This window comes from Neolamprologus brichardi, chromosome 6 (genome assembly GCF_056152115.1).
Source record: "Neolamprologus brichardi isolate AB-2024 chromosome 6, ASM5615211v1, whole genome shotgun sequence".
Classification (NCBI taxonomy): Eukaryota; Metazoa; Chordata; class Actinopteri; order Cichliformes; family Cichlidae; genus Neolamprologus; species Neolamprologus brichardi.
In genome coordinates this window covers 37,959,106-37,976,961 of record NC_142109.1, presented here as the reverse complement: position 1 = coordinate 37,976,961, position 17,856 = coordinate 37,959,106, and the positions used below count along the sequence as shown (strand labels likewise).

Genomic DNA, 17,856 nt, shown 5'->3' with positions numbered 1-17,856 from the left:
CCAAAGCAGGCCGTCCTACCTGAGAGTATAACTCACAGTGGTGAGTCTGAAATTTACGGTTAGTGATGAACCTCAGAGAAGCACGATACACAGAATCAACCATTCAAAGACATTGAGCAGAAGCATTCATATATAGAATATCACCCTAATCCAGCACAGGCAAGAATGTTGCAGCAAGAAGCCGCTTCTTTGTATTAACACACAACTTATTTTGAAAATAAAATCTCAGTTTTAACTTCTATGTTGGATTCTCTACATGTGGTTTGAAGGTAAGCAAGTCATCAATCAAGACTCCCAGATATTTATAGGTGTGAACCAACTCTATTTTATTACCTTCAAGAGTGGTTACTGATGGGATTGTTTGGGCTCGTCTCCTTGATTTAGAAAACAACATGAGCTTTGTTTTGTCTGCGTTGAGAACAAGTTTAAGCTGAAGTAATGAGTGCTGGACAGCAGAAAAGGCTTTCTGCAAGGAGTCAATGGCTTGGACAAGAGTTGAACCACAGCTGTAAATAACTGTATCATCAGCATAGAAGTGCAAGTTTGCATCTGGCACATGCAAACTTGCATAAAGTATCTGTACTTTATGTCAGTATTTGTTTTTCTGACAGCTTTTTACTTTTACTCTCCACATTTTAACACAAATATTTCATCTTCCTACTTTATACATTTTCCAAGCGTGCTCCTTACGTTAGGTTTAACACTGACTCACATCGTAAGTTATTTCCCATCACTGCAACCCTTTAAACATCAAACCGATCTGAAAGTAAATGTAGGACCGATTACAGGTAAAATAGAGTCCTATTGGTTTATCCATCATAAGGACTTATCAGAAATGACAAGATAAAGAGGCAAAACCATATAATTTATGCATTGCTACTGTTAGTTAAAGGAGGCCATAACGGTGCTTTTTTATGTTCTGGTCACAGTACATCAGCTAACTACTGAAGTACTACAAAAGAAACGAGAGATAAGATCATTTTGTTTAGAGATGGAGAAAGATGTAAGACATTGTGGGTGGCCTACTTCAGCTCAGGTTCTCTACCAAAGGCCTGGGAGCCTGAGGTTCCTGCACAGTATCTTTGCTGTTCCTAGTTCCACCCTCTTCTAGACAGAGATGTTGGATGTCACCCCACATTTTGCTGGAGCCACTAGGCCAGTTCGGAGGTTATGTGTTATGATTACCATGGGAACCACTGTTGCCTTCACTCTCCGCATCTTCTCGGGCTCCTCTCTCAGCCCTTGGTACTTCTGCTTATCATGTTACTTTTTCTTGATGTTGTTATCACTAGGTTCAGCTACATCACTATGGCCATCTTCCTCTGCTTGTCCACTAACAGTGGTACATACCGTGCAGGGGCCTATCCTTCTATGATGGTTCCTCTCCTTGCTTCTCGTCTTACTCAGGTTTCTGCTGCCTGAGGTATTCACTAAGCACATAATGAATTGTGGCCAACTTTTTGATGTACTCATGGATGTTCCTTGTCTCATCCTGGACAGTGGTTCTGAAACTCACTAGTCTTCGGCCTCCTCCGTTCTGCTTAGTGTACAGCCTCGGGGTGCTGGATTTGGGGTAATACTCTGCATGCATGGTCAGGAGCTTTCTTGTCTTGATGCAAGTGGCTTCTGTCTCCTCCTTTGGTCAGCTTATTATCCCAGCAGGGTACTTGATCATCGGCAGGGTGTACGTACTGATTGCCCAGATCTTATTCCTCCCATTCAGCTGACTCCTCTGGACTTGCCTTACTTTCTGCAGGTACTTCGTGGTTGGGACTTCCCTAGCAGCTTCTTCATGGTTCCCATTTGCCTGTAGGATTCCTGGGTACTTGTAGCTGTCCTCAATGTCTGCATTGTTGCTTCTGGTAGTGCAGTCCCCTCAGTTCTGACTAGCATCCCTCTTTTCGTTACCGTCCGACTACATTTCTCCAGTCTGAATGAAATTCCGATGTTATTGCTGTAGATTCTCGTGGTTTGAATCAGTGAATCAATGTCTTGTTCACTCCTGGCATACAGTTTGATCTCATCCAGGTGGCTGACATTTGCCGAGTTCTGTATTCAGTATCTGTAGCCAGTCTTGACAATGACCTCACTGAGAGGGTCCAGGCTAGGGGTGGTGTGGCGGAGCATTGTCTGTGGCACAGCTGCAGAGGAGGCAGACACACCTGAGCGGCATGAGAAATCAAGCCTTACCAACATAAAAGAAGAATGAACTGGGTTGTTGTTGGTGGTGGTGTCTGTGGCTGACAGCTGAAAAGCTGCAACCGAGTGTTCAAAACAACAGCAGAGATAAAAGAAAAGTGAAAGAATGTGATCTGGTCTGCTGTGCATCCTGAAACCCAGGATCGTAGCATGGCGGAACCATGACCGGGACAGCCAAGGGAGGCGCTGGCCCAAATGGTGGCCAAACTCGCAGCTACAAAGAGGGAGCGGTGTTACCGCCAGCAGGAACAACTGCAGGATCGGTCCTAGCACCGGATGCAGTTGGTAGAGAGTTTGGCAGCTCGGATTGGGTCTTGGCGAAGACCCCACCGGCATCCCTTGACTGCATGGGAGTGACTGACGACCGGACTGCTTCGGCACCCGTACCGGTCCCAGGGAGAGGCCAGCCAGGGCACAGCCTACTTCCGCACGCATACCCACTCCGGGAGGGACCTGCCCAGGCCGAGTTGAGGGTCTGCACGGCAGCTGGACCTGCCTCGCTTCCACCAGAGGCCAGCATGCGGTGGGGTCCTGTGTGCCGGCCACCTGCTCCTCAGGCACGACTACTGCGCCGCCGCCACTTGCCACGCAGTCGGCCCCTAGTATAATTAACAGATAACTGCTAAGATGGAGAGAAAACTAATTTAGAAGATCATCATTTAGCCTGGAGAAATAGTTTGTTGCTCTAAAAAAAAACTAAAAACATTTGTACTATGCTATAATATACTAATGCTATTCATCACTGGTTGAAGGAAATAAGAACAACCCTAGATTTCTCTTCAGCACTGTAGCCAGGCTGAAAAACAGTCAGAGCACTGCTGAGCCAACCATCCCTTTAATGTTAACTAGTAATGACTTCATGAACTTCAGGCATTTGCAGCCGTGGCAGAGTGCTTTGGCCAACCCCTATTAAAAGGGAGTTGCAGTTATCTAAGCGTAAGGTTATAAAAGCATGGATGACAGTTTCCAAGTCACGCCTGGAAAGAAAAGGCTTGACCTTCAATAGACGTCTGAGGTGACAGAATAAGGATTTTACTACGCCATTTATGTGGCCATCAAAACTAAGTGCAGCCCAAGATTAGTAACCGAGCTCTTCGGGTGAGGAGCCAGAGCAGCAAAGTCAACATCTGGTGTACCAGATTGGGACTGAATAAAAGTCCCTATGTTTTACGTTCATTAAAATTAAAAAACTGCAGGGCCAGCCATGATTTAACTTTGCTAAGACAATCAAGCAGGAGTCCAATCGAGGCGCTATCACAGTGATTGAAAGGTAGGTAAAGCTGGCAATTGTCAGCATATAGATGAAATTAAATTTTGTGTTTTCAATTTCAATCGCTCCCAGTGGCAAGAGATACAATGAAAACAGTAGTGGCCCAAAAATAGATCCTTGCAGTACACCTCATGGCAGAGGGGCCACAGAGGATGAGGCCGAACCCAACGTTCCTGTCAGAGAGATATGGTTTTATCCATGAAACTGCCAAGCCAGAAATTCCTACACAATGCTGTAGTCGAGAGATCAGCAGGTCATGATCCGCTGTGTCAAATGCAGCAGTCAGATTCAACAAAACAACCAATACATTTTTACCACAGTCCGTCACTAACAAAATGTTATTCATAACCTTTATGAGAGGTGTCTCCATGCTGTGAAACAGCTTAGAGTCAGACTGAAGAGCTTCTGGAATTTGAAAATCACTTAGATGGTTCATCAGCTGAGTGTGAACAATCTTTTCCAGGATCTTATTCAGAAAAGGAAGCTTTGAGATGGGTCTGAAGTTTGTCGTAATTGAAATGTCTGAGCCCAGTTTCTCAAGTAAAGGATGGATAACTCCATGCTTAAACTCACTTGGTACTTGACGTGACAAGAGACTGGTATTAAGTTCGGCACAACAGGCCAGGTGCAAGCCGTCTAACAGCAGGACGATTTTATTTTATTTTATTTAGAAAGAGGGGCAATACATATTAATGAACATTTTAACAAATGTAAATATGCCAGATTATAGCCTTGGGCTAATTTCCATCTGCAGACCCTCTGGCAGGTTGGTTTTAAAAGAGGAACAATGTCAAATATAATGGGCATATGGTCAGCGAATGTATGTGTGAATATGATGATGCCAAGTTCAACGTGTGACCACGTTCTTGAGTGGCACCCTTAACAGATTGAACAAAATGAAAAGGGTTCACAAAGTCCTTAGCCAGCGGCTTCCCTGGGCAACAGACGTGAATATTAAAATCACCGAGCTGCAGTGGTTTGTATCATATCTATCTAATAGACTCCAAATTGTTCATGGGGCGATTGTGGCTCAAGAGTTGGCAGTTCGTCTTGTAATCGGAAGGTTGCCAGTTCGAGCCTCGACTCCAACAGTCTCGGTCGTTGTGTCCTTGGGCAAGACACTTCACCTACTGGTGATGGTCAGAGGGCCCGGTGATGCCTCTGTCAGTGTGCTCCAGGGTGGCTGTGGCTTCAATGTAGCTGCCATCACCAGTGTGTGAATGTGTGTGAATGGGTGTGAATGGGTGGATGACTGAATGTAGTGTAAAGTGCTTTGGGGTCCATAGGGACTAAGTAAAGCGCTATACAAATACAGGCCATTTACCATTTGCCATGTAAATGGAGAGTCCTCTTCACACACTGAGGTTAATTATGGAGTTCCACAGGGTTCAGTGCTAGGACCAATTCTGTTTACATTATACATGCTTCCCTTAGGCAGCATCATTAGAAGACATAGCATACATTTACACTGCTATGCAGATGACACCCAGCTCTATCTGTCCATGAAGCCAGATAACACACACCAATGAGTTAAACTGCAGGAATGTCTTAAAGACATAAAGACCTGGATGGCCACTAACTTTCTGCTTCTTAATTCAGATCAAACTGAGGTTATTGTGCTCATGAAGATCGGATTGGATGAGATGAGATCTGAAACATCTTCACAAACTCAAAGAAGTCCAATTGGCTTTTTTCAAGCTCTTAAGATAAAATCGCTGTAAATCGTGTGTGTGTGTTTCAGCTGCTCCATAAAAGTCTTACTGGGAATGACTTCGTCACAGTAATCTTCCAGGAGCCGAACTCCCCGCCCTTCAGTCCGCAGAACATCTGCTCACATTCCCAACATGTCTTCATCATCGTTCGAGTCCACCGCCCCTGCAGCCAGCACACCTGTTACAGGTAGGATTGTAACTAGAGCAGGTGAGATTATAACGTGAGCAGGTAGAACAGTTGAGACCTGTTGATGTGTCATTTGTGTCCTGTTAGTATTGCAGTGTCCAGGCGTAGAGACATCCCGTTCTTTGGTCCCTTGATCCCACCAGGTTGGATGTTTTCAGCCTCACCTGAATTCAGAAATTTCCTGCTGACGAAGATCATTAATGCCGAAAACGCTGCGCACAGGTCAGAGACCTTTGTCACAATAAGAGCACGACACAGACAGGAGCACCTGAAGGAGCTGGTGGAAAGCTTTTCCACATCAGTGCTAGTGGACTCATCATCTTCCATCAAGTTCAGCTTCATCTCTCTGGTAGTAAAGAAAAAAGAGCGCAGCGCACCACGGCCTCATGCTTACCTGAACACTGCCGGGGCTCTCACCTGGAGTGTGACAGCAAAAGACTTCAGCTGCTCTTTTGATGTACCATGCCAGCTCGCCATCTCCAGTGAGTTTGTGGTGCTTGTAGAGGAAGCCAGCAGACAGGTAGTGTTTCACTGTTACTGCAGAGACGTGATTGGCTGGAACGCCGGCCACAAAGGCATTAAACTTTTCTACGAACACGGAGACTGTGTGATGCTGTCGACACGAGAGAGAGGCTGGGAGGACAGCCGCGAGATCGCCCAGAGACTGCAGGTGACCAGAATCCTTTGTGAACCTGAATCTGAGCATGTGTCATACACAAGACTGATCTGATGTTATCTGTTTTCTGACCTCAGCTGGTGACTCATGGCGGTCCTGCTGTGGACATGATTCTGAGGAGGAACCGTCACGGTCAGCTTGGGTTTCACGTGAACTTTGAAGGAGTGGTGGCGGATGTTGAGACCAACAGTTTTGCGTGGAAGGAGGGTCTCCGGCCCGGCTGTAGGATAATGGAGATCTGTGCGGTCGCCATAGTAACGCTATCACATAAGCAGATGATTGAGCTGCTGAGGACATCGATGACCGTGAGCGTGGTCGTTATTCTGCCGCACAGAGATGGGACACCGCGCAGGTCACGTGATGGTTTATTTGAACTTTATTTTAATGGTTAGAAGAAAATATAAATATATGAAACGTAAATGCCGAATAGAAATGTTTGAGAGATTTTTAGTGTTTCAATCTGTTTATAGTTCTGTTTCGCTTATGTGGTAAAAGTCAACAGGTAGGCTGCTGCTCACTGTGGCTGATAACATCGGTAAAAATAGTTTAATCTTCATATCTAAACTCTCAGGATGTCAGGACTTCCTGTGCCATCATTAAATGTTTCCTGAGTTCTGTGCCACATATGGAGGATGGATTATGAGCTGTAATCCTCTCACTTTAATCTCACTGTGTGAGTTTGACAGCACACCTGTAAGTCAGATTTCAGGGTCAAACATAATCCGAGTGCCAGGGCCACGCCATCACGTGTCCAGAATCCCAGGAGATCTGAGCCTGAATCAGGTTTGCATGATCCTTTGGGCTCTGACTGACACCTAGCAGTGCATAAAGATGCTTTGACCGTTGTGAGGACAAGCTCACGTCACGCTGACCACCTCATGACATCCCTGCAGCACGTTTGATGTGGCTTCAGACCAGAAATCAGTTAATCAGCTGTGCTTGGGAAAAAAAGATCCACCAGATGAATAATTTATTTTCTCTGAAAAACCGAACAGGCAAATCATATATAAGGCAAAATAAAAGAACTCAGCCGGCCTCCTTCAGTGCATTTACAGTCAGTAAACTCGCTCAGGGATACAAAACGGCCTGAATTAGTAATAAGCTGCAGCTTTGAGGTCATTTCCTCAGAGTGAAGATTATCAGAGCAGAAAACCTGAGGATAACGTGTGGAGTACGCTGTTAACAGGAACACAGGAACCCGCCTCATAAACGCTCCTTACAGTTCGACTATAATAAGTAAAAATAAGGAGCAGATAAACTACACCAACCAATCAGCAGCCAGTAAATCTGAGCATAGCAGAGGGAAAGCCTGTGGAGGCATTTTTGTTGAGTTTTACATCAGCAGTGATTGGTTTAAAGTGACGGAGCACGAGGAGTGACATCAGTCGGTACAGACTAGGACTCTGTAAACGATCACTCACACTCTCTCACTCACTCGCTCTCCTCTCTTTGTTCTTCGGTCTTCAGGAGTTTCTCAGAAATCTACCAAGTCCCGAGGTTTGAGTACAAACTGGACTCTGACATCACTTCCTACCCATTAAGAGTAACCCCACCCACCTGGCACAAGGTGTTAGAAGCTCCGCCTACTCAGAGCATCCCAGGTGAACTGGAACAGCAGCTGAGACCAATTAAACAAATGAATGAGGGATCCAGGTAACACACCTGTACCTGTCTGTGGTTTGTGTCACAATAACCAGAGACAGTCAGACGTCCTTCCTTCCATCAGGAGCATTTTTCTCCATGTCTGAAGTTTATTTAGAACATTAATGAATCTGTTCTCGTCTTCACAGTAACTCGTGTCGAGTTTTGTTTGTGTGTTACATCATAGAGGATTATTGGCCTGATATTCTTTCACTTGCTTCTGTGTTGAAGCAGTCATGTAAGGGTTTTAGGGCTGATGTGATGATTATTGATTGATATCAGTTAGGATCATTAAGACCGTTTCTTTACCCAGAATCCCTCAGCACTCTGTCCTTCTGCAGGTCACCAAGCAAACACTCGACTTCCGTTGACCCTGGACCACCTTTGACCCCACAGAGCCATGCCCGATGGGGGTAATCTAATTATTGATCCATTAGCGATCTATGTTTTCTTTTAAACAAAGTAATCGGATTATCTGTTGATGTCAATCCTGCTTTCAGAGCTCGTCCTGATTGGGCAGCCAGCTCTGAAGAAGACTCACTTGAGAAGATCGGGAGATCTAAAGGTGAGTTTACCTGGATGTGACCTGGTTTGGCTCTGCAGCTCTGAGCTTTGACATTTAACCCTTTGAACTTTAACAACAACCTGGAACATCTTCATCTTCTCCTCCAGAGGCCAGTCACCTTTGTCATCATGATCATCCTCATCGTGTGACGAAGGCTCGGGGGGGTTTTCAGCCGAGTCTGATGGATGCCAACGACACGCTTTCCAGCAGCAGCGGGAGCGAGGGCAGATACTCCGACTGTCATCTCACTCACACTAAGGTGCCTTCAATGGACAGCGGAATTGACTCCGCCCCCTGCACATCATCAGCCCAACCAGCTGTGGCTGGGGCGACGCTGGTCCTGAGCGATATCCAGAGAGGCAAATGGACAATCTCAGCCGGTCACATGACCAACCTGAGTGAGACCTGCTCTCTGTCCTGGTGAGCTGCAAGTAAACAAATGATGTCATCTCTGTGATTTTTACATAATTGTGTATTTATTTTTCCATTGAGCTCCACAGCCTGAGGGCAGTCAGCCAGTTGGAGTGTTCGGATTTAACATTTGAGTAAATGTTCAGCCCATTATTTCTGGGCGTAGCAGAGTGCCAACATTGTCCTCAACACCTTTATCTTGACCAAACTTGGATTTATCCTTCTTATTCAGTAATGCATTTCTATGTATTTCACATTGGATCAATCAGCTGGGCAAACAAAACAGCTGCATCAGAGATTCTCTTGGGAGTCGATGGGATCCAAAATAACTAGAGTGCTGCAAGACTGTGGGCTCAAAATGTGGTCATAAATATTTTGTACTTGTAAATCAGATTTGTGTGTGTAAAAAAGATTTGTGTGTGGACTTAGCCAAAAAAAAAAACCCTGCAAGTTACAAGTACGAATTTTGACCCGATCTTCGTTTCATCTGATTGGCCAATGTCATGTCAATCACAAATGTAACAATCCAATCAGAGAACAGATGGGTTTGGCTGTCGGAGGGGCGCTTTTTTGAACTGCAGGTCTTTGAAGAGAATAAATGTAAAAGAACCCATCAACCACTTTAATCACACTCTACTTCCTGTTCTGACATAAGGCATAGAAACTAAACATTTAACAGTGTTTCGTGAAAACTCTGTATTTTTAATCCTTAAATTCAGGTTATTGTACTCGGCCCTGAAAAGCTTAGAAATATGGTATCTAACCAGATTCTTACTCTGGATGGCATTACCTTGGCCTCCAGTAACACTGTGAGGAACCTTGGAGTCATTTTTGACCAGGATATGTCCTTCAACGCACATATTAAACAAATATGTAAGACTGCGTTCTTCCATTTGTGCAACATCTCTAAAGTTAGAAATATCCTGTCTCAGAGTGAAAAACTAGTTCATGCATTTATTACTTGGGGACATGGGAGAAAAAAGAATTAAGACGGACTTTTGCTCTCAAAACAAACTCGGTATCTCGCAAAACTTTTGCGAGATCTCGCAAAAGTTTTAGCCGCATTCTTTGGAGGCCGCCAGCTCGAAGCCGACCGGGAGGTCGAGGCACGATGTGCCGGGAAAGCGGTGTTCCTCCCGGCTGTAGTAGGTCTCGACCTCCCGTTAGCTTCGAGATGGTGGGTGTCAGGTCTCCGAAAACGTCGGAGCACTTTTGCAAATATGTGATGTCTTGTAAACCGAGCAGGTATCTGACGTTTACACAAAATGGCCTGCATTTGTATAGCGCTTTACTCAGTCCCTAAGGACCCCAAAGCGCTTTATACTACATTCAGTCATCCACCCATTCACACACACATTCACACACTGGGGTGGCTGTAGCTCAGGTGGCAGAGCAGGTCAGCTGCTAATCAGAAGGTCGGTGGTTCGATCCCAGGCTGCCTCCTGGCTGCTCCAAATATCCTTGGGCAAGATACTAACCCCATGTTTGCCTACTGGTGGTGGTCAGAGGGCCCGGTGGCGCCTGTGTCCGGCAGCCTCGCCTCTGTCAGTGCGCCTCAGGGCAGCTGTGGCTACAGTGTAGCTGCCATCACCAGTGTGTGTTTACACAACTACATTCACGCCTCAAAATATCTTAAATGTTTATTTTGTGACCCAGAAAGAGTAATATTACAACTAAGTAGCTGCCGCCATTGTTGGAATTCAACTTTTGCGAGATCCCGAGTTTGTTTTGCGAGATCTCGCAAAAGTTCATCATCATTTTTTTTCTCCCATGTCCCCTGTGGGGCTCCGTAGTTAATACATTGAATCAGTAGTTATTAACCTCTGTCTCTCTTCCACAGCTGTCTTTATGCTGTCTTCCTTCTCTCACCCCAACTGGTCACAGCAGATGTTGTATGTTATGTTGAAAATTGAATTGATGAATCAATGATCGATGGTTGACGTATGGATGAATGGAACAAATGATGGATGGATGTTGATAAATGGATGAAAGGTTGAGAGAGGGAGGAATAATGGATAGATGAGTGACAGATGATACAAGATTGGATTATTGCTGATGGATGGTTGAATGACCGATGAAAAAATGATGGATGAATGCTGACCTTTTACTTCCTGTCTCAGTGACTGTCATGAATTCACCAGCTGGTCTGAGGGCAAGTCCAAAAGCAGTTCCTCTACCAGCTCACCTGAGGCCTTAATCACATGTAAAGACGGCGCCACTAAGGAAATGGGGCTTACTCAAGAGGGGGAGGGGCTGAAGAGATCCAGCAGGTCCAGCAGGTGAGATGACCTCATCAAGACGTATTGGCAGTCAGACCTGAGCTGACCTCACCCATCACTGCAAATTAAAAGTTATTAAGAATCAGAGAAGAGAGGCTTTTCAGGAGGAACTGTTAAATGCTCAGTTTCTGTGGCAGATCTGCCATCTGATTCTACCCATGAACTCAATGCAGTGTGAAGTCTTTATATTCAACATCTAAATGAATGTTAAAGTCACCTACTATAATCTGAAGTGAAACCTGTAGCCAAGTATGAACAATTTGTTGATCAAATATTGATCCATGTCCTCTGTTATTCCTACGCGTAATGCACTTTCCCGCTACGCCGTGCAAAGCTCTGTGACAACACAGACTCTGGTGCAGGATATAAAGTCAGAAAGATACATGTTTTGACATGGAACAGGTGAATGTAGAGCGCAGCAAAAAGTTTGGTCCTTGGCTCCAGTTAGCGCAGCGCACGCCACGTCATTTTGACCCAGCTCTTTCTTCTTTCTCTCCATCATACTAGCCTTCTCTCTCTTTACATTTAGTCTGTCTCACATGCCTTCTCCTCTTACTTTGTCATTGGCTAACAGCAGCAGTGTTTCTATGAGCATCCCGTTAGCCAACAGCATCGGAGGCAATCGTTGTTAACCCAGCGCTGACTGCTCCGATATGCAAATCTCAGTTTTGGTGATCCGCAGGTTTGATTTGGCAAAGATGCCCTTCCTGAAGCAGCCCTCCCCATTTAGTGCCAGGCTGGGGTCCAGCACTAGAATTACACTAGCTTGGCCCCTTAAAGAAGCATTGGGACCGATTGCTTTTCAGGTTCTGATTCTTTAAACTGATTAAATCACAGCTCACTAATCAACTATAAACATGAACTTCTCCTGCAGATTCAGCTGTGTTCCAATAAAAGATGTTGGCGTGAAGCAATCTGATGTCACTGCAGGTGAACAGGTGAGGCTCATTTCTTTTCATTCATTAATTATTAGTAATTTATTCATGAAAAGGCCCCAGTTCAAATGTAAGATTGGATTTAATAACATATTTATTGTCCTACATCTGTCTAGTTGGTGTTACTAAGGCTGCTCCTGTCATATCATCATAATGATCATCATCTCTGGTTAATTATTAGAAACAGGTTGAAGCACGACCTGTTAAACTTTCCCATAAACACATGTTGAAGGTAACCCAGGTAGCAAGATGACATTGAATTGATGTTTGTCTGAATTATCATTATGGTTGAAACCTCAACGAATCAGCATTAAAATACTAATGAAACCTGATGATATCATAGTCATGACACTAGAACAGTGGTTCTTAACCTTGTTGGAGGTACCGAACCCCACCAGTTTCATATGCGCATTCACTGAACCCCTCTTTAGTGAAAAATAAAATATGATTTTTTTCAAATTCAAGACATAGGTATGGGATATTGGTGCACAAAATGAGCCGTGCATGTCACGGTGGAGGCTCTGCCGAACCCCTAGGGTTCGATCTAACCCAGGTTAAGAACCACTGCACTAGAATAACACTGATTCATAGTTGTCCCATTATAATTGATTGCTGATCTATTTAGTTGACTAGGTGACAACAATCAGGTTGAAAACTCCAACCGTCCAATTGCTTCTATTCTCTGCGGCCCGGTCGTGGAGCAGCAGCCTAAGCAGAGAAGCCCAGACCCTCCCTCTCCCCAGGCACTTCCGCTAGATTGTCCGGGGGAACACAGAGATAGTCTCTCCAGTGTGTCTCCCTGGGTCTCCCCCCCGTGGGACAGGCCAGGAACACCTCACCCAGGAAGCATCCTTGTCAGATACCCAAACCACCTAATGTATATATATTATATACATTAGGTGGATGTGCAGTAGTAGCTTTGTGTGCAACCAGCAGGTGAATTCTGTACATTATGTGAATTAAATAAGAATAGACATTCTGAACATTTTACAAAATAGACAATATTTAAAATTAAAGGAATTTGAAATGTACATACCGGTCAGTTTAGAGTGTCTAGACGAGAGTATATCTCTTCTAGAAGAGAGTACATCTCTTCTAGACGAGAGTATATCTCTTCTAGACGAGAGTACATCTCTTCTAGACGAGAGTACATCTCTTCTAGACGAGAGTACATCTCTTCTAGACGAGAGTACATCTCTTCTAGACGAGAGTATATCTCTTCTAGATGAGAGTACATCTCGTCTAAACACTGTATCGACCGGTAAATCAAGCGCTTCGCTTTTACACTCAGCTCTCTCTTCACCTCGACAGACCGGTACAGTGTCTGCATCACTGCAGCACCAATCCGTCTGTCGATCTCCTGCTTCCCTCACTCGTGAACAAGATCCCGAGATCCTCAAACTCCTCCACTTGGGGCAGCAACTGTTCCCTGACCTGGAATGGGCACTCCACCCATTTTCAGGTGAGACCCATGGCCTCAGATTTGGAGGTGCTGATTTTCATTCCCACCGCTTCACACTTGTCTGTGAACCGCTCCAGTGCGAGCTGGAGGCCCTCACCCGATAAAGCCAACAGAATCACTGTGTCTGAGCAGAGATGAGATCCTGAGACCACCCAAGTGAAAGCCCTCCACCACTTGGTTACGCCTAGAAGTTCTTTCCATAAAAATTATGAACAGAATCGTGACAAAGGGCAGCCCTGGCGGAGCCCACCAGGAACGAGTCTGACTGATGGTGTTTCCAGTTTTCGTTGACTGCAACTTTACCCTGACCTCTGACCAACTTTGTTTTCATTCTAACAACCAATCCCTCGTCTCTCAGCCCATCAGAGTCCCTGGTGTTCCTCCTCCGTCTCCATGGAGATGTCTGACCCACACGATGTCATGTGACATGTTGTTTCGCTGTTCTCAGCTGCCGTCGGACCACCTGCCCCCACGTATCACCAGCACGCTACCACCCACCATCTGCAGAGAACTGCCACTGCCGCTACAGAGGAGTGAGTACCTGTTCTCTGACTTTCAGAATTCAAGTCAGTGTCAGCACTCACCTGCCTTCCTCCACAGGTAACCGCTCTTACTCTGACAGCTTATTGGCTCTGAGGTCTGGAGATAAACACATGCCGCTCCCACAAGCTTCATCACAGCTGGACTGGTTTCAGCTGGAGAGCACTCAAGCCTTCAAAGGTAACAGCCACTGCACTCAAACTTATCAAACTCCTGGATGGAAGGAGGATTAAATTATGAGGCTTTCTTGCCTCGTTAGGACAGATTTAGATAGACTGTTTCTACTCTGACACTCGCTTTACACAACTTGCCTCAGTTGCACAAGAACTTTTTTCTATGTAAATGCTTTCTTTCTAACATTTACACATGTTCATACTCCGATGGATGCAACGGAGAGCAAATTGGGGTTAGTGTCTTGCCCAAGGACATAGACTGGAGCAGATGGGCATCGAACCTCCAGCCTTGCGATTAGTAGGTGACCTGCTGTATCTCCTGAGCTCTAGCCACCTTAGTTAGTGTTTAACCTCTGTGTTTGTTGGCCCACTAACCCTCTGACCTTGTGGTGGGCAGATTCTCTCCAATTCAGTTTATTTATACAGCGACAAATCACAACAAGGAGACAGTAGACCCCACAATAATAGATGAAAAACCCAACAATCATATGACCCCCTATGAGCAGCACTTTGGCGACAGTGGGAAGGAAAAACTCCCTTTTAACAGGAAGAAACCTCCAGCAGACTCAGGGAGGGGCGGGGCCATCTGCTGTGATTGGTTGGGGTGAGAGAAGGAAGACAGGATAAAGACATGCTGTGGAAGAGAGACAGAGGTTAATAACAGATATGATTCAATGCAGAGAGGTCTGTTAACACATAGTGAGTGAAGAAGAAACGGGGCCTGTTCTTTGCTCCCAGCACTATTCAAAACTGATTTTAAGGTCCTTAAATGTGTCGCGTTTCTGACCTGGTAATGATGCACACTCCCAGAGGTCAGTGAGGTCAACTGAGCTCCTGGTTTCACCGAGGAGCAGATTAAAGCTCAGAGATCAGTTAGGACCTCAGCATCCTCCAAACAGTCTGGAAACTAATTTACGGAGATGGCAGAAGGGGTGGACCGCTTTGAGCTGATAGGCAGGAAACAGGAACCCAAATAACTGCTTGTTACAGACAAAATTACTTAAGGACCGCCTCCTGTGGTCACATGACTCACAGCTGGTTTGTTGTTTGTCTGTTGTTGTGAAGCCGCCACCCTCTCTTAGCTGGTTGTTCACCTGTTCACAGCGGACATCAATCAGACACAACGCACACTGGGGGTGACATCACAGAGCTCCGCCCTGGAGGACAGGTGAGACACCTCCTTTATTTTCTCTCAGTAATATTGCTGACATCACAGTGACATCACGGCTCCCCTTCCCTCAGTGACATCACAGCCCGCTCCCTCTCAGGTGAAGTCCTCCAACTGGAAGAGATTCTTCAGCAGCTGCAGCTCGACCTGCTAAAGGTAAAGCGCATTAAACTGATGTCATGGAGGCAAGCGGATGACATCATCGCATTGACTTGTGTTGTGTTCAGGAGCAGCGGGACAAAGCTGTGCTGCAGCAGCAGGTGCTGAGCCTCCGTCAGGAGAACCACCGCCTGCAGGAGGAGGGTCACAGCGCCGCCAAGCACATCAGGAGGTTCGCCGCCTGGATGCTGCGCCAGGATTCGTTACCATAGTAACACCACTAGCATTTACTGACCATTCAGCACTGTGTCACATGACACGCAGCGGATCGTGGTGACGACGAAGAGTTTGAACCGTGAGCAGAACAATCGATCGCTAAATCGATTGCTGAACAGCACGAAGCAGCACGCTGAATGAAGATGAGGTGATCTGATGGGATCAGTCACAGCTGACCGGTCTCGTCAGTCCTCCTCGGCTACCTGGAAGTAGGCGGAGCCTCTCTGATTCTTGAGTTAGTGAGTTAGTCGCAGCATGAGCTGATCCCCGTGCGCATCCACCTCTGTCAGCATCGGAGCACCTGGCGACGCAGATGTTTGAGGATGTGTTTTCTCTTCAGACTGTGAATCATACAGATGTTTGATCCAAGCTGAATCAGCTGATCCAGAATCAGCTGATTTATCCAAACTCTTCTTTCATGTGCAAAGATCCTGCTCTCTTTCTGCTGTTACGTGTCTTTATTTTTATAAAGGTTTACATCAGAATTTCTTTTTTGGCCTAGTTTTCCTGGAGATGATGTGATTACTGTAATTACAGCAGCATTCACAGATAGAAGGTTCTTACTCGGAAACATTTTTATCGTCGATCGTCTTTATATTTTATATCTGTATATAAAAAATATGTATTTCACTTGATCAGCAATGAGCAGCCTGAGGAGGCGCGTGTGTTTAAGCTGGCTGCAGGCCTGATGTGGATCAAGGTGAGCAAAGGTAAACGTGTAGTGGGCCCTGAGCGGTCACATGACCGAGCGTCCGGGTCTGTGGACTTCATAAACTCGGTGGGGCTTCAGGAGGAGCTGCCGATCAGCTGCCAGAGGCCGCCCCCTGGTGGAAGCAGCTGTGTAATAAAAACCCAGTTTGTTCACCATGGCAACAGTAAATCTTTACACTTTATTTCTCTGATCATAATAAACATTGGAAACAGTGATGTCACCAATCAATAATCAGTACTGTCAGATTTGTCGTCAGCTGCAGATCAGGTGTGTGAGCGTGCTCAGTAGCGAGTCGAGAACCCGTGGATCTCCACTTTGGAAATGTCTCGCTCGTTGGAGAACACGGCTCGATCAATTCGGGAACTCGGACTGCCGACGCTCTTCAGCCAGTGCTTCCTGAGGAAGAGGAGGAGGAGGAAGAGTGCAGTTAGTACATTCAGGGTATTTCTCAGTGACCTCTGACCCCGCAGTGAATAAAGAACCACTGTGCTCCTCTTCATCACGGTGAGGTCACCTGACAGAGACACAGCCCACGCCACTGGCATCACTTAGTAGGAGGGGCTTAATTGTGTTTAAAGAGTTCAGGTTATATCACAGGACAACACGAGTGGGTGGAGCCATTTCACAAACTACACACTGACACCTCTTTAGCCCCTCCCATCACACCAGTGAGTGACAGAGTTGTGGCATTAAGAGTTTGAGGACCTGCTTGATTTTAATGTAAACGTCTGATGTCACAGGTGTGACAGGTGAGAGTCATGTGATTGCATCAGAGCGCTTCACTGCCACACACAAGTAGGAGAACTGTGGCCCCGCCTCTCTGAGTATGCTCCTGCAGCTCCTTGCTCCTCAGTCCTCCTCCTGCTCTGTGAGGTCATAGCCAGGTCACAGGAGGAGGCAAATGAGGACAGCACAGAGCTGCAAAGCATTATGGGAGCTGTAGTACTGCACTGACATTTTCAAATAAAAATCCATTAAAGGATATATCTGTGTGTGTGTGTGTGTCTGTCTGTGTGTGTGTGTGTGTGTGTGTGTGTGTGTCTGTGTGTGTGTGTGTGTGTGTGTGCGGAGGCTCTGATTGGTCAGCCAGACTCACATGTCACTGACTTTGTCCCACGGTCCCTGGACCTGACCAATCACGGTGCCCTGTCTGGTGTTCTTCACCCAGCCGCTGAGCCCCAGACTGCGCCCGTGATCCTCCGTGTACTGGCACACATTCACAGGTGTGTGCGTTTAGTCATGTGACACGTTTCCACGGTACATACTGATCAAAAACAGCAGTAATGTGAAGGAAAAGAGGAAGCTCACCATCCTGAAGCACACTCCTGAACACGGAGAACAAACACAGGGTCAGCGAGTAAAACCTCAAAAAACACACAAATTCGCCGTCACGTGTCAGGCGACCTACCCTGCACGTTCCCGAAGACCTCAAAGTCCACGGAGACGAGTCTGTTTTCAGCCATGACGGCGTGAAGGAGACAAAGTAAAAGCACACACGGAATCATGTTTGTGCAGCGAGATATTTTTATCTCTGATATTTAAACCTCTCTC

General features: G+C 46.0%; 2 protein-coding genes and 1 pseudogene across 6 annotated transcripts in view; 1 reads left to right on the top strand and 2 right to left on the bottom strand.

The window, feature by feature from the left end:
* Positions 1-16,976, top strand: part of LOC102789466 (signal-induced proliferation-associated 1-like protein 2) — a 27,271-nt gene extending 10,295 nt beyond the window's left edge. For 2 of the 5 annotated variants that reach the window (XM_087842357.1, XM_087842358.1), the window contains 14 exons: positions 5,211-5,368; positions 5,456-6,038; positions 6,122-6,396; positions 7,512-7,697; positions 8,027-8,098; positions 8,186-8,250; positions 8,358-8,670; positions 10,782-10,940; positions 11,815-11,878; positions 13,696-13,870; positions 13,938-14,057; positions 15,155-15,218; positions 15,293-15,374; positions 15,446-16,975. In XM_087842357.1, the coding sequence (XP_087698483.1) occupies positions 5,211-5,368; positions 5,456-6,038; positions 6,122-6,396; positions 7,512-7,697; positions 8,027-8,098; positions 8,186-8,250; positions 8,358-8,670; positions 10,782-10,940; positions 11,815-11,878; positions 13,696-13,870; positions 13,938-14,057; positions 15,155-15,218; positions 15,293-15,374; positions 15,446-15,589 (2,460 nt within the window). In that variant the 3' untranslated portion in view covers positions 15,590-16,975. Of the gene's footprint in view, positions 1-5,210; positions 5,369-5,455; positions 6,039-6,121; positions 6,397-7,511; positions 7,698-8,026; positions 8,099-8,185; positions 8,251-8,357; positions 8,671-10,781; positions 10,941-11,814; positions 11,879-13,186; positions 13,338-13,695; positions 13,871-13,937; positions 14,058-15,154; positions 15,219-15,292; positions 15,375-15,445 lie in introns of those variants that run through there. The other 3 variants (XM_087842360.1, XR_015719154.1, XR_015719155.1) reach the window with 3 other exon arrangements.
* LOC148102672 (uncharacterized) lies at positions 1,334-2,173 on the bottom strand (annotated as a pseudogene).
* LOC102778772 (acylphosphatase-2-like) lies at positions 16,465-17,856 on the bottom strand. Its single transcript, XM_006806571.3, has 4 exons — positions 17,714-17,856; positions 17,614-17,630; positions 17,402-17,511; positions 16,465-16,701 (listed from the first exon to the last, which is right to left on the bottom strand). The coding sequence occupies exons 1-4, from the start codon at positions 17,808-17,810 to the stop codon at positions 16,587-16,589; spliced, it is 339 nt and encodes a 112-aa protein (XP_006806634.2). The 5' UTR covers positions 17,811-17,856; the 3' UTR covers positions 16,465-16,586.